The 25,071-nt window shown below is 32.9% G+C and overlaps 2 protein-coding genes across 4 annotated transcripts; one reads left to right on the forward strand and one right to left on the reverse strand.

Annotated features, from left to right (window-relative positions):
- The first annotated feature begins 20,888 nt into the window (after positions 1–20,888).
- Positions 20,889–23,388, forward strand: LOC115700550 (sirohydrochlorin ferrochelatase, chloroplastic). Of its 2 annotated transcripts, XM_030628113.2 has the most exons (7): positions 20,889–21,010; positions 21,451–21,540; positions 21,655–21,854; positions 21,956–22,017; positions 22,107–22,217; positions 22,306–22,398; positions 22,680–23,388. In XM_030628113.2, exons 2-7 carry the CDS (start codon positions 21,494–21,496, stop codon positions 22,779–22,781), a joined length of 615 nt encoding a protein of 204 aa, XP_030483973.2. In that variant the 5' UTR covers positions 20,889–21,010; positions 21,451–21,493; the 3' UTR covers positions 22,782–23,388. The 2 variants fall into 2 exon arrangements, with proteins under 2 accessions (XP_030483973.2, XP_030483974.2); XM_030628114.2 differs by lacking the exon at positions 20,889–21,010 and having other exon boundaries at positions 21,323–21,540; positions 21,663–21,854.
- LOC115700549 (chaperone protein dnaJ C76, chloroplastic) lies at positions 22,479–24,672 on the reverse strand. 2 transcript variants are annotated; one of them, XM_061102874.1, is made up of 6 exons: positions 24,498–24,672; positions 24,071–24,248; positions 23,759–23,978; positions 23,574–23,680; positions 23,074–23,284; positions 22,479–22,944 (listed from the first exon to the last, which is right to left on the reverse strand). In XM_061102874.1, exons 1-6 carry the CDS (start codon positions 24,590–24,592, stop codon positions 22,808–22,810), a joined length of 948 nt encoding a protein of 315 aa, XP_060958857.1. In that variant the 5' UTR covers positions 24,593–24,672; the 3' UTR covers positions 22,479–22,807. The 2 variants fall into 2 exon arrangements, with proteins under 2 accessions (XP_060958857.1, XP_030483972.2); XM_030628112.2 differs by having other exon boundaries at positions 23,774–23,978; positions 24,498–24,668.
- Between the last annotated feature and the right edge of the window lie 399 nt (positions 24,673–25,071).

Genomic DNA, 25,071 nt, shown 5'->3' on the forward strand with positions numbered 1-25,071 from the left:
GCTATGCAAGAAACTATTCGGCAGCGGGGTGAACAAATCGGAGAATTAAGAGAGCGGCGAGCTCGGCCGCTCTAAATGCGAATCCCGATCCTCCGGCACCTCTAGTAGTGCCACGGATGCGGGGAATCGTTTGGAACCATTATATGAACGGTTCGGGAAGCGTAACCCGCCGAGTGTTTGAGGGTGGTGCCGATCCACTCAAGCGGAGCAATGGATGAGTATGATAACATCCATTTTTGATTTTATGCGAGTTGAAGATAATGACCGGTCGTGTGTGCTACCTATATGCTACGAGATGATGCCCGTATTTGGTGGGAGATTGTATCTCGGGGCCATGATCCGAATAATATGACTGGGAAACTTTTCGGGCCTTATTTTTTTAGAAGTATTATAATGAGTCTATTAAGGCAAAGAAAGGCGTAAGAGTTTATACGGTTAACTCGGGGTAGTATGACTATGACGAGTATGCTACTAAGTTTGATCGATCGGCAAAGTTTGCCTCGGATGAGGTGGCTACCGAAGCCGCTAGGAAAGCAAAGTTTATACGGGGGCTGGATGAACACATCGCCGGGATGTGATTGTTGCTTCTAAACAACCGGGGTTGCCCGAACTTATGCTCGGATAGTTGAGTTGGCTTTAGTTTCGAGGGTGCGAGAGGCTCGGATACGAAAGAAAAATATTGCCGAAGAGATTCATGGAAACAAACGCAGTCCGGTTCGGGTAGTGGTACCGATCTTGGTGACCGCAGAAAAGACCTAGTGAAACATCGGCGAGCCCAAACAAAAGATTCCAGGGTAACCAAGGTTTCCGTCGTAGTGGGAATGAAAACTGACGGACTTTTCCTGAATGTCCGAGGTGTAAAAAAGCATCACCTGGGCGAGTGTCAGGCTAGGGCCTGTTTCCACTGTGGAATGGTGGGTCACATGAAGAGAAATTGTCCACAATTGCTACGGTTAGAGCAAAAGAAGGATGATACACCCGCTCCCGCCCGAGTGTTTGCCCCGACTCAAGCCGAGGCCGATGCCGGTCCTTCTACCGTGACAGTGTCGGCCTTCGTTGCCGGTACTTTATTGATCGTATTAATTGATTACGGTGCGACGCATTCTTATATTTCAAGTAGAATAATTGAGCACTGAATAAACCTAGTGATGTGCTTTCTAGAGGTTTTGGAACCTTGTTGCCCTCTTGGGGAGTTGGTTATCTCCGGCAGGTGGGTTCGATCCCTTCCGGTGTTTGTGGAAGGAAGAGAGTTATCGCCTTGATCCGATAGAATTAAATGCGGAGGATTTTGATGTTATTTTGGGGATGGATTGGCTTGCTAAATACAACGCCACCATTGATTGTAAAAGAAAGATGGTAACTTTTCAGCTCGAGGGCGAGGACCCCTTTGTATTTGTGGGTAAGATGCAAGGATCTCGGATTCCCTTAATTTCAGCTATTAAGGCAAGGGATTTGTTGTGTGAGGGGTGCATTGGTTTCTTGGCAAGTATTGTGGATATTTCCGGGGAACCACTAGCGGACCGGAGCATGTCCCGGTGGTTCGAGAATTTACGGATGTGTTCCCGAAGAGTTACTGTGCTTGCCACCAAAACGTGAAATTGATTTTGAGATTGATTTAATACCGTGAGCCGAGCTCGTATCGAAAGCTCCCTATAGGATGGCACTGCAGAGCCGAAAGAGTTAAAAGTTCGATTACGGGGAATGATGGATTTAAAATTTACTAGACCTAGCACTTCACCTTGGGGTGCACCAGTTTTGTTTGTGAAAAAGAAAGATGGAACGCTAAGAATGTGTATAGATTATCGGGAGTTAAACAAATTAACGAGTGAAGAACAAGTACCCTCTCGCCAAGAATAGATGATTTATTTGATCGGTTGCGGTGGTAAAGCTGTCTTTTCTAAAATTGATCTTCGATCCGGTTATCACCAACCGAGGATTCGGGAGGAGGATATTCCCAAGACAGACTTTTCGGACCGGTATGGTCATTATGAATTCCTAGTAATGTCCTTCGGATTAACAAATGCCCGGCAAAGATTTATGGATTTGATGAACCGAGTGTTCAAAGATTTTACGGATGATTTTGTTATTGTCTTTATCGATGATATTCTAATTTATTCGGACTCGGAAGAGACTCACGAAAGACATCTTCGAATGGTATTACAACGTCTCGGGGAGCATAAGTTGTATGCCAAGTTTAAGAAATGTGAATTCGGTTACCTCGGGTGAGTTTCTTGGGGCATGTGGTGAGTAAAGATGGTATTTTAGTGGATCCGGTAAAGATTGAAGCGGTGCGTGGTCGGCCTCGACCTAAGTCGGCAAGCGAAGTTAGAAGTTTCTGGGGTTAGCGGGGTATTACCGAAGATTTGTTGAGGGCTTTGCAAAGATTTCTACGCCTTTAGCCGAGTTGACCCGAAAGAATTGTAAGTTTGTTTGACCGACAAGTGTGAAGGTAGTTTCCGGAATTGAAGCAAAGGTTGATTACCGCTCTGTGCTAACCTTACCAAAAGGTGACGAAAAGTTTGTGATTTATTGTGATGCGTCCAAACAAGGGTTAGGTTGTGTTCTTATGCGATCGGGGAAAGTGATTGCTTATACATCCGAGCAATTGAAGGAGTATGAACAACGATATCCTACCCATGATATTGAATTAGCAGCGGTTGTCTTTGCACTAAAAGTTTGGCGTCACTATCTGTACGGTGAAAAGTGTGAAATTTATACAGATCACAAAAGCCTCAAGTACTTTTTCACTCAGAAGGATTTAAATATGAGGCAACGACGATGGTTAGAACTGGTCAAAGATTATGACTGCGAGATTCTTTACCACCCTGGTAAAGCAAATGTGGTAGCGGATGCTCTAAGTCGGAAAGGACCAGGGCAAGTTTGTGAACTAAAGGAAATTTCAGCCAAGTTGGCTGAGGATATGACGAGAGCGGGAATTGAATTTGTAATTGGAAAACTTGCTAATATCACCATACAATCCAATTTGTTGGAAAGAATTAGAGTAGCCCAACAAAGTGACCTTGAGCTACAGGGACATAAGGAGAAGTTAGAGTTGGATTGGCAAGAGACTTTTCGTGCTTATCCGATGGGTTGTTGCGATACAAAAACGAATACGTAATGCGGTTGATAAAGAAATCAGACAAGAGATTCTTGATGAATCTCATACTACACCGTACTCCTTACACCCGGGAACAACCAAGATGTATCATGATGTGAAAGCTTTATACTGGTGGCCGGGTATGAAGAGGGATATTGTTGAATATGTGTCAAAATGCTTAACCTGTCAACAAATTAAAGCAGAACATCAAAGGCCGGCAGGTTTGCTTCAACCTTTAAAGATCCCTGAATGGAAACGGGAAGACATCACCATGGATTTTGTGGTAGGGTTGCCCAGAACAGTAGGGTATTATGATTCTATTTGGGTGATAGTGGATCGATATACGAAGTCTGCTCACTTTCTCCCGGTGAGGACAACGTATACAGTGGATCAATATGCTGATTTGTATATTAAGGAGATAGTTCGACTTCATGGTGCCCCAAAGTCGATAGTTTCAGATCGAGATCCAAAATTTACATCCAAATTCTGGGAAAGTTTACAGCAAGCAATGGGTACTAAGTTGAAATTCAGTACAGCTTTTCATCCTCAAACCGATGGTCAATCTGAAAGGACTATCCAGATACTTGAGGATATGTTAAGAGCATGTGTAATGGACTTTGAAGGTTCTTGGAACAAGTACCTACCTCTGATTGAGTTTTCTTATAACAATAGTTATCAGAGTACCATTGGCATGGCTCCGTATGAGATGCTTTATGGAAGGAAATGTCGAACACCTATTCACTGGGATGAGGCTGGTGAACGTAGGTATCTTGGACCTGAAGCTGTCCAAAGAACGAGCGAGGCTATTGAAAAGATTCGAGCTCGTATGCTTGCTTCCCAAAGTAGACAGAAAAGCTACGCAGATCCAAAGCGTAGAGATGTTGAATTCCAAGTTGGGGATTTTGTTTTTCTTCGGGTGTCTCCAATGAAAGGAATTCGAAGGTTCGGGAAGAAAGGAAAGTTGAGTCCCAGATTTATTGGTCCATTTGAGATTCTTGAGAAAGTAGGTCAGGTAGCTTATCGGTTGGCTCTACCTCCTGCTTTATCTGGAGTTCATAACGTGTTTCATGTCTCGATGCTTCGGAAATATGTATCTGATACAATTCATATATTAAGTTATGGAGACATTGAGCTTCAAACCGACCTGTCATATGAAGAACAACCAGTACAGATCTTAGACAGGAAAGAAAAAGTGTTGCGAAACAAGACTATTTCACTAGTCAAAGTGTTGTGGCGGAACAGCAAAGTTGAAGAAGCGACTTGGGAATTAGAGTCGCAGATGCGGGAGTTGTATCCCGAGCTTTTCAGGTAAATTTCGAGGACGAAATTCCTATAAGTGGGGGATAGTTGTAATATCCCAGAAAATAAATAATATTTAAATGGACATATTTTATTAAATATGTAATTACTTGGAAAATGAAGTAGGATTATGATCTTACTTAGGTAAATTGTTGGGAAATTATTTAATGGAATGCGTTATTTTGAGCCCGGTAATTGTGGAATTTTAGCTATGTGGTTAGCAATGTCACGATATTAAATGAAAGAATTATTTTGAGAATATCCCGGATTAAGTTAGAATTTTATTAGAATGTCGGATTGGGGAGTTAGTAAAAATTACCAAAATGCCCCTAGGTTATAATTTAAGTTTAGGTTATTTTGAGGGATAGTTTAGTCATTTTATGTTTTGGCAATTTTTTTTTCTTTATATATATATTTTGTGGGCTGGAGAGAAAAATAAAAAAAAAAAAGAAAACCCTTATTTAAGAGTTTCCTTCCAAGGCAAGAAACCACTTATTTTTTTTCAAAAAAAAGACACAACACCAAGCTTTTCTTCTTCTTCTCCTTCTGCCGATCTTTGAGGCTGCTGGAAACCAGGGGAAAACTCATTTATTCTCTTCAATTTCTTGAGCAAATCCTAACCCTAGAAGCTAGCTAAGTGGAGGTAAGATTTCTTCTCTTCCCTTAATGGATTTCCTTGAGTTTAGCTAGGTTTTGGTAAGGTTTTCTTTAAATCCTGAGCTGGGGTATAAACTGAGGTTAGGGTAGGTTCTTAGGGTTGATTTGAAACTTGTTTGAATATAGATTGAGTGAGATTGAGGGCTGTCCAATTAAATAGATGTTGAAAGTGATGTTTTTATGCAAATTATCAAGTGAGATGTTGATTTTGAGTTAAAGGGTGAATTGTGATTAAATGATGTGTTGAATGTATTGTATTTGGTATATTGAACTGTTCTGGAAGTGCAAATTAGGTACGAAATGGTTTTGGTTCGAGCCGGAGGAGAAAAACCAGAATTTTTACGGATGCAGCGACAGGTCGGCCAGGTTGGTTCTCGTATATCGAACCGGTCGACCGGTTACGACGGGGAAAAATTCTCGGGTTTTTCTCGATCCGTGTTTAGCTCGGGGTTGAACCTAGTACCTGCCTTTGAATAATTTTGAGTTATTTGAATTATTATATTGATGGTGAAGGCTAAGTCTAATCGGTTTAGAATTAGGGTTTTAATCCGGAATATTATGTTAAGGTATTTATTATGTTTCAATTGTCGTGACATAGGACCGGGATTGCCTAGCTTGTTTTTCCACCCAGGTCGGCCATATTTTTGACTTCTGAATTAAGGTAAGAAAAGTGGTAAGCACCGTATGTGGTTAAAAATCGATGAATGAATGGAGGTGACCTTAATTATTATTATGATGTTGACTAAAGCTTATTAAGCCTAGGTTATTACCTAGGGTTGGAAACGGTTATTACCGTTATGAGTAATTACTCTTGAAACCGCGGTTAGGTTTCTTACTTATCGTTTGCGTTATCGGGCAACGATAGTGACATATTCAGCTCGTATGTAACGAGTGGTAAAAGTGGTACTTTATTAAGTACCAGGAATGTATGATGTTTAAGGAAATGCTTATTATTATCGAATAGTGAGTAAACATAATGGCATGAGAATAAGTTGATAATCGTTTTCTTTCAATTATTGTTTTAATCACTTTCTTGCTGAGTCTCTGTGACTCACTGGTGCTTTATGGTGCAGGTAAAGGAAAAGCTAAAGTCGAGCAACCATGAGCTTATGGTCGTAGCAGCAATGTACATACCAGCCGCAGGCAGCCCAGTTTACAGGATGCTCTATTTTGATTGTATTTTGGAAAATATAAAGCTTATGTTGTAAAATACTTTGAAACCAGTTTGTAAATATTTTGAAAACAGGGGGACCCCATAAATCATGTAACTTATCTTTTGTTAAACAATTTAAAGGTTGAGTTTTAACTATCAAAAATTTAATTACCCACACTTTTAGTATAATTACCTCTTATATAATTATTGATAATTTCAATAAAGTGCACACACGTGGCGTCCCTGTTGGACAGGGCGTTACATTCCAACTCAAGAGTTTTATTGTGCTCAGCGACCTTTCTCCGCAAGGCTCGCCGTTTCACTACCAGAAATTTGAGATGATAAATCCACACAATTAGAAATAATCACCTCTTATTCACATCATCAATTGATCGATCTGCTATTCTCTTTGTTTCATTCTGTCCAAACACAAAGTTTCCCTATTCCCCTTGAATCTTAGCTCCAATTGTTCCTTCTAGTGGCCCTGTAGCCATCGATTTTCTCTAACCCATTCCCACTTGTGCTCACTCGACTAGAGCCTCTAGCTTTAGGTTTAATCAAAATCTTCTTTCTCGACCCACTACCCACCATGCTTTGTTGTGACTCTCCCATAGCCAGACCTTGAACAAAGCTTCCAACTTTCCCGTGAACTTGATCCAAAAGTTGAATTTTTTTTCCCTTTGTCAAATAGCCTTCTTTCCCATTCCCTTTCAATATCACGATCACTGTCCAGGTTTTTCCTTTTTTTTGATATCATTTAATCCCCCTTCAACCTCTGAATCACAATTGTCAATTTTTGTGATGGACCTTTTATCAAGTCGGTTATCTGTTAATTTTCTTAATGGATCCATTTGGTGTTGTGGTTGTACAGAGGTGGGCCTATTAGTTAAGTCCTTAGCCATTTCCTTTCCAAGGCCTATGTGAGAGTCCATCCCAAAGGACTATAGACCTCCACCACTACCACGATCAGTTAATCCCTCAATAAATGTTCCTTCACTCCTTAGTTCTCCCCAAGGCTAATTGTTTTTTATCGAAATTGTGTTCACCACCATCGGAGTTGCAATATCATGGTCCTCCCTACCCACCATTTCATCATTGCTCTGTTCGTTGTCCTCACCACTGGCATCAATTTCTCTTGCATTATTAAGGTTTTTTTTTTTTTATTTTCTTTTTTCTGTTTCATCATTAGTTTCTTGTTGCCTTCTTTCCTGCTTGTATGTCATAAAATAATTTGGCATTAGGTCATCTTCTTTCAACCAAGGACCATACTTTAGAACCAACTGTCAATTATCTGCTCTTTTCATTTTCACTTCACTATTGCAATCTTCTTGTTCATGTCCCCAAATTCCACAAATGAAACAGAGCATAGGTATTCTCTCAAACTTTATTTGAATCCAATGTTGCTTCCCTCTACTTGGGATATATCTTTCAATAAAAATGTTTTTTCACAACGAAAATCTAATTCTCATTCAAACATACCCATTCAGTAACATTCGTTGTTCATTACCCTATTTTAATTCTTCAATCATCCCGACCATCTCTCCAATGCACCTAATATTGTTTCTTGTGAAAGTTGTGATGTGGATCCCCTTCAGTTTCACCCAACAAGAAACCTTGTCCAACTTCGCATCACGCCATTAGCCAGAGCCCGACCACTCTTCAAGCAGAAGTATTCCCCCATTGAAGACCCATGGTTGTTTTCCCAAGACTGTATTAGCATCAATTTTAGTTTTACACATAATCCCAACAACAAAACTCTCCCCTTCTTCTTCAAAATACTAACATTCCAGTCAACAATTCCCTTCCACATTCTCCCAAAAATTATCATAAATAATTTTTCATTAATATCTCGCTAAGAAATAATTCTACCCACCAATGACTTTTCCCCAAAAGATGATGCACCTACAATGTTCTTCTCCTAATTCTCTTCCAGTGCCATATCAAGTTTATTAGTTCTTAAACAATGTTCTCTACAGCCCCCGACATTCTCCTGTAACCATCATGCCAAGTAGAACTCAAAGATCAATTATAATTAGCAGTCACTAAGACTATAGTAAAGAAGCAGTATCATTTACACAATTGTCCATTTCACCCTGTTTTAGTAATTAATCTATCAAAAAATTAGTTTCTTATATGACATGGTATATATTGTATCACAAAATCGACTGTATCCCTAAACTCACTCCAATCTATTTTTTCTCACTTTACTTTCTCCATCCTCACTTGATTAAAAGAAAACAAAAATAAAAATAAAATTTACGAATAGTTCTTGTTAAAACATACAAATAGATAGCATTTATTATTATTATTATTATTATTATTATTATTATTATTATTATTATTATGCGTAGTAAAGTATATGAAATTTCAATATGTATATTGTATCGTATTTTTTATTGTATACAAATAAATAAATAAAGATTTTTTTTTTTTACTGAAAATAATGATGGGTTCCTTGTTCAAAAATATAAATAGTGTTATAAAATAATATAACATAATATAGAATAGATGAGAAGAAAGAAGAAGATGAAGAGAGAAAGAAAAAGTGAATGAGAATTTCTGAGTTGTTTATTCCAATGGGGTGAACTCCTATTTATACAAATACAAGAGTGAAATATATTAGGAGCTCCAAATAAATAATCTTTTGTTGCAACATTTATGTGACACTTATAAATCCTCATAAAATATATTTCAGGCTATAATCAAATCATGATTATATTTTCTCAATATTTAAGCCTTACTTCAATCAATCTCATGTCTATGCAAACTTTGTACAACAATTCATTATGTACAAATACATATATGCAAATTTCTCATTAGAAATATTTATTTGCACACCCTACAGGTCTTACTTCACTTTATGTGAGTAAATTTGCCTGGATTGCGTCATAATATTTTGGCCAAAAACAAAATGTATGTCGATGATTCTCGACAAATCTAATACAATGATCATTGCTATCTCATGTTAGTTTATTGCATATGCACACATTCAATATTTATTGTCGACAAAAATTTCAATAAATAATAATTTCCTCCCATATTGACATAACTTATAGAGATCTCTTTAAATTACATATTTTTCAAATATGTTTATCATTTATAGGTACCTATATAGAATCACTTCAGGGATTCAATTATGATCAAATGTGTTATGTCTAACTTCTTTTGGGAGTCTCTTCAAGTGTCGTTTTCATCACGGTTATCATTTTAATACTTTATAACATTAAGGTATCTCCATGAGTACCTCTAGATTTAACAACTTCAGGGAAAATCAAATAAACATTTACTAATAATTTCTATATTGTTCATTTACGCTTTAGGCGTTTTCAACTCATTCTAACTCAACTTTGAATAATATTGATTTGCAGTTGGTATATATCATTTTGAACTATATTGTTCTTATATACTTTGTGCAAGGATTATTTTTCAAAAATTATCATCGATCACAACTGCTTCTCTCCCCCTGATCGAGAGAATTTTTAAAAATTGTGATATCTAATAATATTAATATACCTGTAGGGATTTCAATATATCACAATGAATCAATATTTATTTAAACTCATATATACTATATGACACTGAACTTCAGGTTCAATAAACTTCAGTTTCAAGTTCAATCCTTATGAACTTAATTCATTTCTAAGAATGAGTCATATGTGTATAATTAGAAATACATAAATTTACACATTTTGTAAATGCATGATCATATAATCTTATTACATCGATAAGAAACTATGCAATAAAAATCTAACAATGGCTCAAGATTGTTAAAGAAATATAATTTAAATATTTTTTTTATGTGCAAATATATGCACATTCTTCTTTTGAGCCTTATTAATTAACAATGAGAAGAATCTTCTGGTTCTTCAACAAAATTTAGTCAAATTCTTTGACAATTTATTGCATATGATTGATCATGTCAAAATAATTCAATTCCTGAACTTCAGGTTCACTATAATTTGTATTTCAATGAAACTTTCAAAATGTAATGTAAAATCATTACAACATATAATTAATCATAACAAGTTTCATTTTTATATACACGAATAATATAATTATATTATTCTCCAAAACATATACACTCTTTAGGAGTCACTATTATGTTTATCAAACTTTATATTTCTTCAAGAATTGCTATCATCAATTCAATGATGTGTATAATTTAAAAGATACATGACAACTTCATCATGTTATTGTAATGGTCAAATAGATATAACCATAATATATCATTCATTTTTCCTGGTATCTATTTAACAAGTCGTCTAATTTATTAATAGACTATTCACCAGTCTAATTATCATGACTTGATATATTATATATTTAAATGTACAACCAGTACATATAATAAGTTATTTCTAATTACTTTCATAACTAGATAAAAGTTATACATCTAGGTACATACAAAGATATTTTACTACTCAAAGTAGCAATTGTATATAAGACTTCTTCAGGAAGCTTTTCAAATAATCATTTTGTGATTCTTTATCACTTTGATTATATTAGATCACTAACAAATATTAGTAAGTTATATATTCACTTCTGGGAATATGCAAACTGAATTAAATAGTAACTGCATATATACATATCTTGTACCAACAATAGTTTGAAACTATTGATTTCAAGAAATAATAAAATATGTATATATTAATTTGCTTCTGGCATTGCCAATATATGTGCAATAAATTTGTACAATTCACATTCTATTAAATAATCAAATATACTTTTATCTTGATTATAAGTGTGTCCGTACTACAGTTACGCGACCACTATTATTCAATTCCACACATGATATATAGATTTCATGCACTTTATTTGTGTGTGGTATCTCATCTTTTGGTTGTTTCCACTTTCTTCTGGAAATATTTGAGTAGTAAATAATGTCATCGATTATTTAAAATCATTACATTCACTTCAGAGAATGACGTTGAACAAGTAGAACATTATTATAAATTTCTTAAAAATTTATTACTTGTTCATCTATAAAAATATAAGAAATTATTCAGTAATTTCTTTTACGATATTTCAAAGAATATATTAATGCAATTTTTTTACATAGTCTCGAAGATGTATGCAAAATTTAATCTTTAATATATGTCAGATTCAATAATTTCCAACATTGCAAGTAATAACAATGTATAATAACATGACTAATACGAACAATCTTTAAAAGTAATTGACTTCAATTCGTATCATTCTCTGCAGGGAATGATGGACAATACATGCCTCATGTATTTAAATAACATTAGTCATGCTTATTGTTATTCTTGTACTTTGATGTTTCAATGCAATTTTCTTAACATTCCTTTTTAGGTATTCAAAACCCACTATAAAATTGCATCAATAATAATTATTTTTAATGATTCTTTAGTTGTAGTCACATAAATACAATCATTTCTTTTTGACAAATATAAAACATTTACTTCTGGAAATGTTTGTCAAAATCTATATCGATATTAGATTACTTTTCATTGTCCTCAAAGAATACAAGAACATATATATAAATATGTATTCATCTCTTTCATTATATATCCATCAACTATATAATGAATATTATGTTTGTATAATCTTCAGGATATATGCAAGATTTTATTGAGGACGCACAATCATCAGGATATATGCAATATTTTATCGAGGATGCATAATCTTCAGGATATATGCAATATTTTATCGATGATGCATAATCTTTAAGATATATGTAATATTTTATCGAGGATACATAATCTTCAGGATATATGTATAATTTATATAGATTTTCTCTATCATATCATAGGCAAACATATATTATAAATATTATGAATGATAAGAACATAATATGTATATATATATATATGAAATCAATAATAAATATATAAAAACATATACATACATATATAATATATAGATATATAGATAAAAAAGAAAAAAAAAAACAAAGGATTCTTGAAATTAGTCAGATAAGTATATATATAAATATATATTTAGTGTATCATGACTTTGAAACAATTCAAGAACTTTAACAAAATACTTACATTGGGACTTGGGCAGAGACTCATGCTTGAAGCTTGGGCAGAGACTCGTGCTGATAACGTGTTATAAAATAATATAACATAATATAGAATAGATGAGAAGAAAGAAGAAGATGAAGAGAGAAAGAGAAAGTGAATGAGAATTTCTGAGTTGTTTATTCCAATGGGGTGAACCCCTATTTATATAAATACAAGAGTGAAATATTAAGAAACTTAAGAAAAAGGGAAACTAAGAAAAATGGGAATGTTAATTACAATTAATGGTAATAAATAAAAGATTTAGACATCCACATAATTATTAATATTTATAACAAGTAACAAATATTTGATGTATTATTATTATTTGTAATAAGTATTTGCAATTTGCATATGCATATAGTATTCTTCTAAAAATATAGATTTTTTTTTAATATAGTCCTTTTATAAATTCCTAATGAATTATTTCTAGTGTGGCAAAAATTCTTAATGAATTATAAGAGCATCTCTAATAAAGTGTTAAATAGGTGGTGTATTGTTATTTTTTAGCATTTTTCAATAAAAAGCTTCTCCAATGGTGTGCTAAAAATTGGGCTAAATTTGACACAAGATATAGTATTGTGCCAAATTTGACACACAATAAATGTTATTTTTTTAATTACACTTTTGTCATTAATCATTAATGAAATACTTTAATAAATACATTTTATTTATAATATTGCCATAAGTAATTTTTTAAATATTTAATTTATTGTTTGTCATTAATAATATTTTACTTTTTAGACCAATTTACTTCTTAAAATATTATTGTGCATTGGAGCAAAATTGCAAATATTATGCTAAATATAAAGTTTATTCATTTCTTGTGCCAAACTTAACATAGTATTTACATTTTACATTCGAGATGGTGTAACAATAATAGTAAAATTTGACCATTTTGTTATATTTAACTAACTAGAATTAGCAAGCACTATACATACAAACATTAACTTTAAAAATTTAAGTATATATGTATAATACCTTCTTATTAGACCATAATTTATATAAATATATATATATATATATATAATGGGGAGGTTTCAATCATGGTTATATTTTTTCAGCCATTAGATTACTATTAAATGGTTGTGATTAATTTAAAAATTAAATAAAAATAAATAATAATTAACGTATCACTTGATAGTCACCTAATAATTTATTTCATTATATATAAAATTTTAATTAAGATTAATAGTATTTTTAAATTAAATTAATTATTAATTATTAATTATTTTTTGTCATTTATTATTAAATAAGGATTTTTTAACAAATTTTTTACCCTTAAATTATTAAAAATTTTATAGCAAAACTTTTATAATTTAAAATTATACACATATAATTTCATAATTAAAATTTTATTACACCTATAACCTTAATTTAAAATTATTATACTTAATTATTTAGTTTTTTTTATTTAAATATTTAAAAAGTAAAATAGGTTGAATGTATTTTTCAAAAAAAAAAAAAAAAGGCTAAAGTCTTCCTTTTTTTTTAGATAAGGAGTCGTTTACTTAAACAACTAAATTAGAGTAAAAAAAAACCAAGTCAAGCTTCATCATTGTGATGTTCTGCATTGCTTGTATTCTCAGTCACAGTAATTTCTTTTGTCTTCGTCTTCTTTCTCTCACTTGGAGTACTTTCATGGGACACCTTCATCTCATTTGAGTTCTTTTAAGAACGTTCTTTCACAGTAGGCGGACTAACAGACCTTAAATTGGCATTTTCTTTCTTCTTTCTTGGCAAAGGATCAACTCTAAGACAAAGAGGAGGTAGTTTGGCTGATTTTGGCGGAGAGGACCCTCTTTTACCATTTGTTCTAGAAAAATCTGAGAGCAATTTCTAATTTCAAGGAAACAAAAATCAAACATGAAAACAGAGAAACCTATCTTCGTCGCTCTCTTCTCCCATCGCTTTCCCTAATTCGCTGTCTTCGATTTCTCAACAACACAACAAATCTCAGTAGTCTTATTAGCCATGGCTGGCAAGGTAGTCCAACCTTCACTCTATCTATCATAATAGCTTTGACTTTTTTTTATGTCACGTTTTTCATACTTAGTTCATCTAGTTGTAAAAAAATAATTAAATATCATTTAAAAATAATTAATTATTTAAAAATTTATTATACAAGAATAGAATTCTAGGCGTTTGGTAACACTTTTTTAATCCGTTTTCTGTTTTTTAAAATTAGAAAAGTAAAAATATTTTTCAAAAACATGTTTTATAAAATTGTTTTCACTTTTCAATTTTTTTAATTGAGAATCAATTTTTTTTTTTTTAAAAAAAAAGTCACTTTCAATATTTTTTTAAACAGTTTTTTTTTTAATCAATATTTTGGACTCTAACCAGACTCGGACCCAAATCCCCCCACGGCCCTGGCACTGAATCCGGCCTCTAACCCGAACTCGAATCCGACCCCGGACCTAGACCTGACTTAAATAAAATCAAAAAGTGAAAATGAAAATAAACTTTACAGAATACACTTTTATTTTCTATTTTTAAAATTAAAAAATAAAAGTGGTTACAGAACGCATTTTTGTTTTTTAAAAACAAAAATTTTACTTTCATTTTGTGATTAAAAAATTAGAAAACAAAAGTGTTACCAAACGACACCTTAATTTGTGTAAAAAGATATCTAATTTTTGTAAAAAAGAATAAAATTTTATTGTAAATATTATAATTAAATGGCTTAAATGTTAAAATAATTATAATAAAGACTTATATATAAAAAAAAATTATTTATAAATATTAATTTCTAAAAGAAGTCTTGTTAAATATTCAATTAAATATTTATTATTTTAAGAAAATAATTAATTAATTTTTTTAAAAAAAGTTACCTATTGATAATTTGCTATTACACATCAAAAAATATTATAACCATAATAATTACTATAAAAATATAACTATTAAGTAGTCACCTATATATTAATATTATATCATTCCTTTGTTAACAAATTATTTAAAATATGAACGAAATGCAACTAAATAAATATCCTTACAAGACCTATCTTTTTTTTTTTGAAAGAATTACAAGACCGATCTTAGCTATAGAAAAATGTTCAAAAAGCGGAACGACTCATGTAAAAAATAACTGCATTATTTGGATTTTTTATTTAATCAAAATCTAAAATTGTCACACACAAACAAATCAAATAATAATCAACAATATTTCTTTTTTTTCAAATTTTATTATGTCTGCAATTTTTTAATATTGCATTATTTATCTGTATTAATATTTGATCAAGTAACACAATAGTAACATTAAAATTGAAAATATAATAAGAAATCATTTCATAATAAGTGAAGAATAATTCATTTTCATTCCAAAAGTATGCAGTTTAGGTTACTGAATAAAATACATTTCAAAAAAAAAAAAAAACATAGAATAAAATAGAGTTTCTTTCAATCTTCTTTCTTACAAAATTAATATTCTTTAATGGTTGATCTATGGTTGGCTTTGCAATAGACCTTTTAACTATCATTTAACAAAAAGAAACAACGAGCATAATTATTATATAATAAATGAGACTTAAAAATAGGACAAAAAGGAAATTAAATAAATAAAAACAATGAAAAAGATAATATGCAGAGTTGATTGTGACTGCTTCATAAGGAGGGACAAAGTGTGAAAAGAAATAAAGGAGAAATCAATCCAAGACACAACACCAAACAAACCATGAGTCGATATAATTAAAAATAATTATTTGTTGATAGAGTGTTAGTCACATTTTAATTTATTTATTTTTAATAGAATTTATTATTATTATTATTATTATTATTATTATTATTATTTTTAAATGTATTTATAAGAAATGGATGAAAATGATAATGCATTATTATTAGTGAGCTAGGTGAGCGTTTTGTTGTATTTTCTAATGCAAGCAATTCACCAACTAATTGCATTCGTTAGCTAAGCAACTTCAAGCTTGGAAGGAATGAATTATTGGAACATTTAGATTACTATAAAAGAATCGGCCAATATCATCATCATGCATTATTTGACCACTATTCAAGAGACCCATTTTATCTCAAGTATCACCTACCCTTCCCCGACAGATTTATTTGTTTGAATATGTGTTTTCTCAGTATTGCTTATATTGGTTTCTCTATTAATAGTACAATCTTTTTTTGTTAGAATATTAATGGTACAATTCAAGGTTGTACACGGGTCGAAATTTGAGGATTACGGGCATACGGGGAAATACTGTAAGTTTGACCGATTCACAAATTTCAGGTCGAACAAGGGTATGGGTCACAAATTTTGTTTGGGAAACTTACAAAAATACTGATATTTGAGTTAATTTTTACAAAAATACTGTCACACGGAAAAGTTTTTAAAAATACTGTGTTTTTATTGTTAGAGATTTTATAACAATGGAAGAAAATCAAGATTTATTACAACTCTATTGTAAAATAATACAAGAACTAAAATAAGAGATTGATTAAATGTATGTTACAATACATATATATACACTATATTATATATATATATATTATTGGACTAAAATTTCTAAGTGCTTCATTTCAATAAGTGATTCCCTATTTATATTAAAATATATCGCAAAATAAGAAAATAAATAATAATAATATTATTGGAGGATTTTCACATCCATACATATTATTTAGAGTAATTTGCGGCATATATACATAAGTTTAACTTTTAGTTGCAAATGAATACCTAAGTTTAATTTTTGGTGGTAATAATAATTAAGTTATAATTTTAGAACTTCTGTAGATACCTAGATATTAAGTATTAAGTAAATTGCCACGTAGGAGAGGAGAACATTAGATCGAGATTAGTTGACCTTCCCCGACTAGAGAGAGAGGGGGAGATAAAATAGAGTGCGAAGTCGATTTAGAAGATTGCTTTGAATGCTCGGGTGGAAGGCTAGCTTTCGCTTAGCTGGCTAGCGGAGTAATGCATGGATTGAAGCAGTGGATGAAAGGAAGAAAGATCTCGTTTGAGGCTCGCTCTAGATCGGATGGTTCCATGGGGACTATATGGAGCTAGTGATGGATGGGAGCCTGGGCAGGGGAGGCTTGAGAGACCTTAGTCGCTAGCGGACATTAAATTTTTAATGGCCAAGTACGTACAGAGTTCCAGAAATATAACATAGGTATTTATTTGCAACCAGGAGTTAAACTTAGGTATTTATGCCGCATTACTCTATTATTTATAACGAAAAAAAGAGCACTATTACATATCCTTGTATTTGTGAATTTGTTTTTCAAATGAAAGATATAGAGTGTTTTTTTGTTTTTTATTTGGGAAAGGCATTTTTTTTTAGAAAAGTTTCACTATTATTATAAATCAGAAGTCATTTATAATAATAGAGAAAATAGAATTGGGGATTTCACCCATCCAATAAGAATTTTTATCTAACACTAAAGCATGTTTAGCTAAACCATGAGCAACATGGTTAGTATTTCTCCTAATATGAGAGACAACAACTCTAGAGGAAAAATGATAGAAGACAACGAACATCTAAAATTAAATCATTGAAGCACGATAAATCTGTAGATATAGAATTCAAAGTATTTGAAACTCGCAAAGCATCAGTATCAATGTAAGTGATCGGTATTTGCAGTTGCAATGCCCAATTAAAGCTATGGAATAGAGCTTTTGCTTCTATTTTATCAGAACGAAAACAACTTTGAATTGGTTTAGATAGCACAGCTAGCACTCTTCCTTCATGATCTCGTATTATAGCTCTCACACTAAGTACCTTTAAATTTTTATTTATAGCAACATCTACATTAATTTTTAACCCATTTGTGCTATGAAATTGTTTCTGGTTGATGCAGAACAAACCCGTTAACTATTCCAGGTTCCATGACTGGATCTTTTTTCTTGAATTTTCATCTCGCTTGATGGTACTTCTCTAAGTAATTGGCTGCAAACAATGAAGTTTGGCCACCATCTTGTTTACTTCCACCATGAAACACCTTGTTTCTCTCTGACCAAATAGCCCACATGTAGCAAATAATCAATTCCAAGTCAGATTTGGAGTGTAATGAAGAAAGATGAATCAAATAATCTCCATTATACATATTTTGGCATGCCCCATAATCAATGGAATTTAGTATGTTTCTAAACTGATTTGGCTCTAGGACTACTAAACAGGCATGACCAATTGATTCCCAAGCATGAGTGCACATGGAGCACGCTGCCGCATCAATAATCTTCTTGTCAAAAAGACTAGCTGCTGTGGAGAGTGCATTGTGTATTACCTTCCAAGCAAAAATCTTGATTTTGGGAGGAAGGTTTAAGCTCCAAAAACTTTTCCACAAGTCCCTTTGATTATATGAGGGAGAGGATTCTTGTGCCTCATCAAAAGTTGCTGCAAATGGAATCCAGATTTAACAGTATATATTCCTGATGTTTATGATGCCATATTAGTTGGTCTTTAGTTGGAAAAGAGCTTAAAGGGATTGTAACTATTCGATCCACATCAATAGGTTCGGAATAGTTATTCAAGAGCTCCAAATTCTATTCCTTTTTATCTGTAATAACATTTGCCACTAGTAGCATCTCTGGCCCCATATAAGTTAACGGTTTGCATTCGGTGTGCCCAAGAATCTATTTGTCTATTCCACATTGAATATGAAAATCATTTCCAACTTTGTATCGAAGGCCTTGTAACAGTAGTTTTCGACCCTAATGTTGTTGGGTTTTATGCCCTAAATAAAACTCATTTCAATATAATCAGATTTACTTATTAATATAGATCAGAAATAACATTTAATGTTGCATGGTTCACATGATTTATTTCATGATTATATGTACATAATGTATAAATTCATCTGAAACCCTTTTCACATACTTGATCCTGTTTATTGTGCCGTCAACACATTGGAAAGTAAACATGACTATGTGAATAAAGTTTCCTAGATTTATCAGACACAGGGTTTTACTGATATGATAATCTACAACAAGAGTTTACTTGTATTTGGAGAAATACTATGTTCTTTCCAGAACATTGGTTAAAGTAAAGCTCAGGTTGGATGCATGGAGTATGCATCGGAAGGGACCGATATTGAACTTTGACTTAGATTTAATTAAACTTACCGTAAAATCTATTCAAGTCAATATCGTCTAGTTGATCCTAGATCAAATGATCTTAATCCTGTTATGATTAGGCTCAATCTTGAAAGGCTATTCGTGTTCCTTGAATTGTTAGTTAAGCCTACCTTTTGGTCAGGGTGATACGTACTTTTTGGGAACACGGTAGTGCAATTGAGTGGGAGCGCTAGCATAAACATGGAATCTATAGCTTCTATCTGGCGAATAGTAAGCAAAGGATGATCTCCTTCGAGCTTGACCAAACGAACATAAATGGTGGAGTACTCATTTCACATAAGTTGAAATATCATTTATACGGGGTCAAGTGTTTTAAGGAATAAATACATTGTAGGGTGTAACGGTAATTTAATCCCTTTACAGTGTAGATCATTCATATAGAGGATCATTGATCACATTAGGATTATAACAATGGATAACTAATGATGTGTCTATATGGTGGAACATATAGAGCATTCTATATACTGAGAGTGCAATTCTAAGTTCTATGCGTGGATTCAACGAAGAATTAATAAGTTAGTGAATTTTAGTGCTAAATTCTTGATCTACTTATTGGAAGCTCGGTTATATAGACCCATGGTCCCCCCACTAGTTGAGATAGTATTGCTTGTAAGACTCATGTAATTGGTTTTGATTAATCAATTATAATTCTCAAATTAGACTATGTCTATTTGTGAATTTTTCACTAAGTAAGGGCGAAATTGTAAAGAAAGAGTTTATAGGGGCATATTTGTTAATTATGATACTTTGTATGGTTCAATTAATAAATATGATAAATGACAATATTATTTAATAATTATTTATAGTTATTAAATAGTTAGAATTGGCATTTAAATGTTTGAATTAGGAAATTGGCATTTTTGAGAAAATCAAATACAAAAGGTGTTAAAATTGCAAAATTGCAAAGCCCAAGGCCCAATCCACTAATGCTATGGCCGGCCACCTATGTAGCTATTTTAAATTGATTTTTTCATTATTTTAATGCCATATAATTCAAATCTAACCCTAGTGGAATGCTATAAATAGATAGTGAAGGCTTCAGGAAAAACACTTCTTCTGATTCAGAAAAACTGAGCCTTCTCTCTCCCTATCTTTAGCTGACCACTCTCTCTCTTCTTCCTTGATAATTTCGAAATCCTTAGTGTATGAGTAGTGCCCACACACATCAAGTGATACCTCAATCATAGTGAGGAAGATCGTGAAGAAAGATCATCAGCAAAGGAGTTTCAGCATCAAAGATTCAGAGAAAGAGATCCAGGTTCAGATATTGATAATGCTCTGCTACAGAAAGGAATCAAGGGCTAGATATCTGAACGGAAGGAGTCATTATATTCCGCTGTAACCAATGTAAGGTTTCCTAAACTTTATATGTGTTTATTTCATCGTTTTAGAAAGTTCATATTTAGGATGTTAATCAACATACTTGTGAGTAGATCTAAGATCCTAGTAAAATAATTTCCAACAAATGTATACTTTATCGAGTAAGAGACGGAGAATGCTTAAGCCTTGCATCCAAAAAATTATTGTTAGAGAAATACTTGAATTTTAATAAGTGGCTTAACAAAGAGTTTGGCATCTCAAAGATTCGCCAAACTTGCTTCGCTAGAAGAGCTTTGTTAAAATGAATGAAAGAACGGAAACCCATTCCACAGTCAAGCTTGAATTTACATAGGAATTTCTATTTCTTCGCTAGAAGAGCTTTAAAGGTGGAAAGGCATTTGTTAGTTGTTTGTTTTTATTTTTTTTCTAATCTTTCTTTTCTGATTATGGTTTCAACATTTAGATTCCATTGCCCTTTTCTTTTTTAATAAATCATATTTTGTTTACACTGTGAAGTTGTTTTACAAACTGGTTCAGTCAACCTCAACAATTCCAAACCACTTCTAGTTAGAGTTATGAGTTATGTGATTATAGCTAAATCCACTTGTTTTATATTTAATCGACAGTTATGTGATTATAGCTAAATCCACTTGTTTTATATTTAATCGACAAAAGTGATGTTTTTGCATCTTTAAATCTCACATAGATGCAAAAATGTCACTCTTTGTCCATTTTGCCAGTGGATCTCTCAAGCCCAATTATTATCAGGCCTTAGCCCACTCGCTATAGAAGAACACAGTAACAGAACTCGTCATATTCGTTTCAGGCAAGCTGCAGGCTAGGCTAGACAAGTGGAAGTCTGCTTAGCCATGTCGATTGGCTCTGTACAATTCCATCCTCCGTTCACAGCCAAAAGGTACACAAATTCATCATATCCATATTCACCTGTTAAAGGTTTGAACTTTGGTTTTCTTTGGTTGGGGATATGAATGACTTTTGTAGCTTCTTTCTTAATAATGTTCCATTAAAGCTCTTCAGTTTGCAAAACCGGAAAGAATAATTCAGGCTGGGTACTCCTCAATTTCCCGAAACCGCATAATATGAGCAGAACTTTGTGTTTGGTAAATGAGAAAGTGGGATTGAGTCAAATCTCAAATGGGGTTGGGGATAAAGACGGGATTATCATCGTCGACCATGGTTCTCGTCGCAAGGAATCAAATCTCATGCTGAGTAAAGCTCTCTATATCCGAAGCTTTTTGTATTTTGTTATCATTTTTAGTACTTTTGAATCGTTTAGATTATAGTTAAATTTTCTTTTATATGAATTTCAGATGAATTTGTGGCCATGTTTAGAGATAAAACTGGATACAATATTGTGGAGCCTGCCCATATGGTATGGCAGCTTTAGTTCTCTATGAAATTAATCTCAAATTTGTAAGCTTTTGCCAAGTATTTATTCTGTTGTTTTTATGAGACAAATAGGAGTTGGCAGAACCATCAATTAAAGATTCATTTGGTAAATGTGTTCAACGAGGAGCAAGTCGGGTTATTGTGAGTCCATTTTTCCTTTTCCCCGGAAGACATTGGCATCAGGTAGTATAATAATCATAATAGCAATGATGATACTTACTTTGTAGACTTCAAAAGCTTTGGTAAGATGAATTTTGTTTGATGTTTACAGGATATTCCTTCACTAACAGCAGAAGCTGCAAAGGAGCACCCTGGTATCCCCTATATCATAACTGCACCTCTTGGTCTCCATGAACTACTTGTGGTATTGAAACTTCTTTATTTTCCATTTCTTACACTATTATTTAAACATAGGCTTGGTTTTATGGTCAAACATAGTTGAAATGAATAAAAAAAAATTGCTATTTATTTTATAATATTGTACAACATAAATTAATTCCCTGTGATCTAACTAGAACAATTATGAACTGAAAAACAGCAGACATAGGATCAAGTGATCAACTATCTATGGTTTCTTAGGGTAGATTTTTACATTTAGTTATTAGTAAGGCTGTATTTAGTAGGTAATATAGTGCTTGGTCGCAGAATGTGGTCGATGATAGGATTAAACACTGCTTAAGCCATGTTGCTGGGGATGCAGATGAATGTGCTGTTTGTGCTGGAACAGGCAAGTGCAGGCTATATTGATCTACAAAAGGGAGTGAGCTGTATATTTACTTTGCATTCCCTGAATTCTTACCAAATGCTTCTCTTGCCCAATTCCATAGTCTTGAAAACTTCTCCTTCTCTATTTTCTTACTTGCATAAGTGCGGGCTTCAGCTTGAGCAGGAGTTTCTTCTTCATATGAAGCTGACAATAAGCCACATCAGTGGAAATACCTTTTAGTATACAGAAGACAGTATTATGCACAATTGAATTAAGTATTGACTTTAGTAATGTTCCATTTCAGTTAAAATGGTCCTTAATGAAAATTTATACTGTTTGGATGCTGGTATCTATTGGTTTTCTGCTGTTCCTGTTGTTTGTTGAAGGATTTAGCTGCCATAAAAACATTTTTGGGTCTCTCCCACCCTCCTCCAAATACACCATAGCCTTCTTTCGGCTGAGGTTTAACAAGGAACTCAAGCATTGGTAATTCTTCACTGTCCACCCAGTGAATGCAATTCACTGGGCATGAATCGACCGATACCTGCAAATTTTATGAAATGTTACAATTTGTATTACAACTGAGCAGTAAAGCTTATGTTTATAGTTGGTAAAGCTTATTTTCCGAGTTTGACGATCACAGTAGAACTTTCATTCTTTGCTTGTTGATGAGCAGGATATAATAGAAGGGTTGAGCTGCTTCATATGGCATAATCAATTGCTTAAATTGTGTGAGCTTTTATTAGTAGATTATGTTTCATGTTCATTTGAGAGTTCATATTTCTTTAAGAAAGCTATACTAGTTTTGTGATTCCAAATTATAGCTTCTTTACCTCAATGTTTCGGTCATTGTCCCCAAATTGTACCTTAACCCTAGCACATCCAAGAGTTTCATCCATCATGAATGTCTTACTTGCATGGTGAACACAGTCTCTGCACCCTGCAAAGTGCGAATCAATTGTGAGAAACTTGGGAAGCTAAAAATGGTAGGTGGAAGAATGATCATCAAGAATTCAACCAAGTTTAAATAAACCTATGCATGCATTTTCATCTACAAACAATGCTTGGGATCTTAAGGGTCCATTCCAAGTACTGTAGTAATCCAAGCCAGGTCTATTTCTGCTGAAGTTTCTTCTATTACTCACTACTTCACCAATTGAAACATCATACTTGCACCTTTCATCCTCTCTCATCAGAACATTATAGGCTTTATTCAGCATAAGAGTGTACTCATGCCCCTACAAAACAAAATACGTATTCAGAAATTCACTCAAGCAGTTAGACACAGGAATAAAATATATATAAATAAATATCTACTTTATAGGATGACCTTTTGGCCAGCAATATCTGGGTGATACTTCTTTTGCAAATTCCTATAAGCTTGTTTAATTTCATGGGGTTGAGAATCAACTGAAACACCAAGCAATTCATAATAACTCTTCTCTTTCTTCACTCTCGTCCAGTCTTTTCCATTACAGCATCTGATCACAGAGTACTTCTGTCCCCATCTTAAATAATAATAATTATAAATTTAAAAAAAAAAAAAAGTTTTAATTTGCTGAATAGAATCAAAGGAGTTAATAGTGAATTTTGGACAGAGTTATGGTTTAATAATGAACAATAATGCTTAGTGAATGTCACTATAAACTGCAACCAAATTGAGCTGTGAAAAATCTGAGAATATAACTATTATCAGCTGACCACTTCAAAGATCAAAACATGAAGTGGATGACTTATGTAATATATCATATTATTACCTCCAAGTGGGATTGTTTGCTGTGAAATTTTGTCCATGAATAAGGGAAGTTCTTGGCAGGGACGATTGGGAGATGGGAAGTACTGAAATTGACATTTTTTTCTTTCTTTCTTAAAAGTGATTATGGGATTTTTGCAAGTCCTTTGAAATTCATAAGAGGATATATATACATTTACTATTTAGTGTAAGGATATTTTGGTGGGTTAATTCACACTAGCAATTTGGATATTTTCTGAATGGCTTTGGTGGTTTAACCAATTGTAGCTCTCCATATCAGCTTTAGTGAAAAGGTTATTGAGAAAGCAACGTTTATAATATACGACAAAATGTTTTTATGAATTATGTGCTATGTTTTAATAATAAAAACGACAATTTATTTTCTTGCTGAAATTCCTCATATTAATTGAAAATAACATGGAGATTCACCTCCTAAACATCAAGAAAACCATTACAGTTGTTGTGAAGACCCGATTTAGCCAACACATGGGCAGGAGCATTACAACAATTTCTTGGAAACTAAAAATCACAAGTCAGATCAACAAGTAAATCTAACAATTGAAAAAATAGAAAAGATA

This window comes from Cannabis sativa, chromosome 8, assembly GCF_029168945.1.
Source record: "Cannabis sativa cultivar Pink pepper isolate KNU-18-1 chromosome 8, ASM2916894v1, whole genome shotgun sequence".
In the NCBI taxonomy this organism is placed as follows: Eukaryota; Viridiplantae; Streptophyta; class Magnoliopsida; order Rosales; family Cannabaceae; genus Cannabis; species Cannabis sativa.

Coding starts and splice junctions, on each gene's coding strand:
- LOC115700550 (XM_030628113.2), top strand. CDS start 21,494: ATGTCGATTGGCTCTGTACAATTCCATCCTCCGTTCACAGCCAAAAG. Junction 22,218..22,305: donor CCGGAAGACATTGGCATCAG/GTAGTATAATAA, acceptor TGATGTTTACAG/GATATTCCTTCACTAACAGC. Junction 22,399..22,679: donor GTCTCCATGAACTACTTGTG/GTATTGAAACTT, acceptor GCTTGGTCGCAG/AATGTGGTCGATGATAGGAT.
- LOC115700549 (XM_061102874.1), bottom strand. CDS start 24,592: ATGTCAATTTCAGTACTTCCCATCTCCCAATCGTCCCTGCCAAGAACT. Junction 24,249..24,497: donor GCAAACAATCCCACTTGGAG/GTAATAATATGA, acceptor TTATTATTTAAG/ATGGGGACAGAAGTACTCTG. Junction 23,681..23,758: donor CATAGGTTTATTTAAACTTG/GTTGAATTCTTG, acceptor CGCACTTTGCAG/GGTGCAGAGACTGTGTTCAC.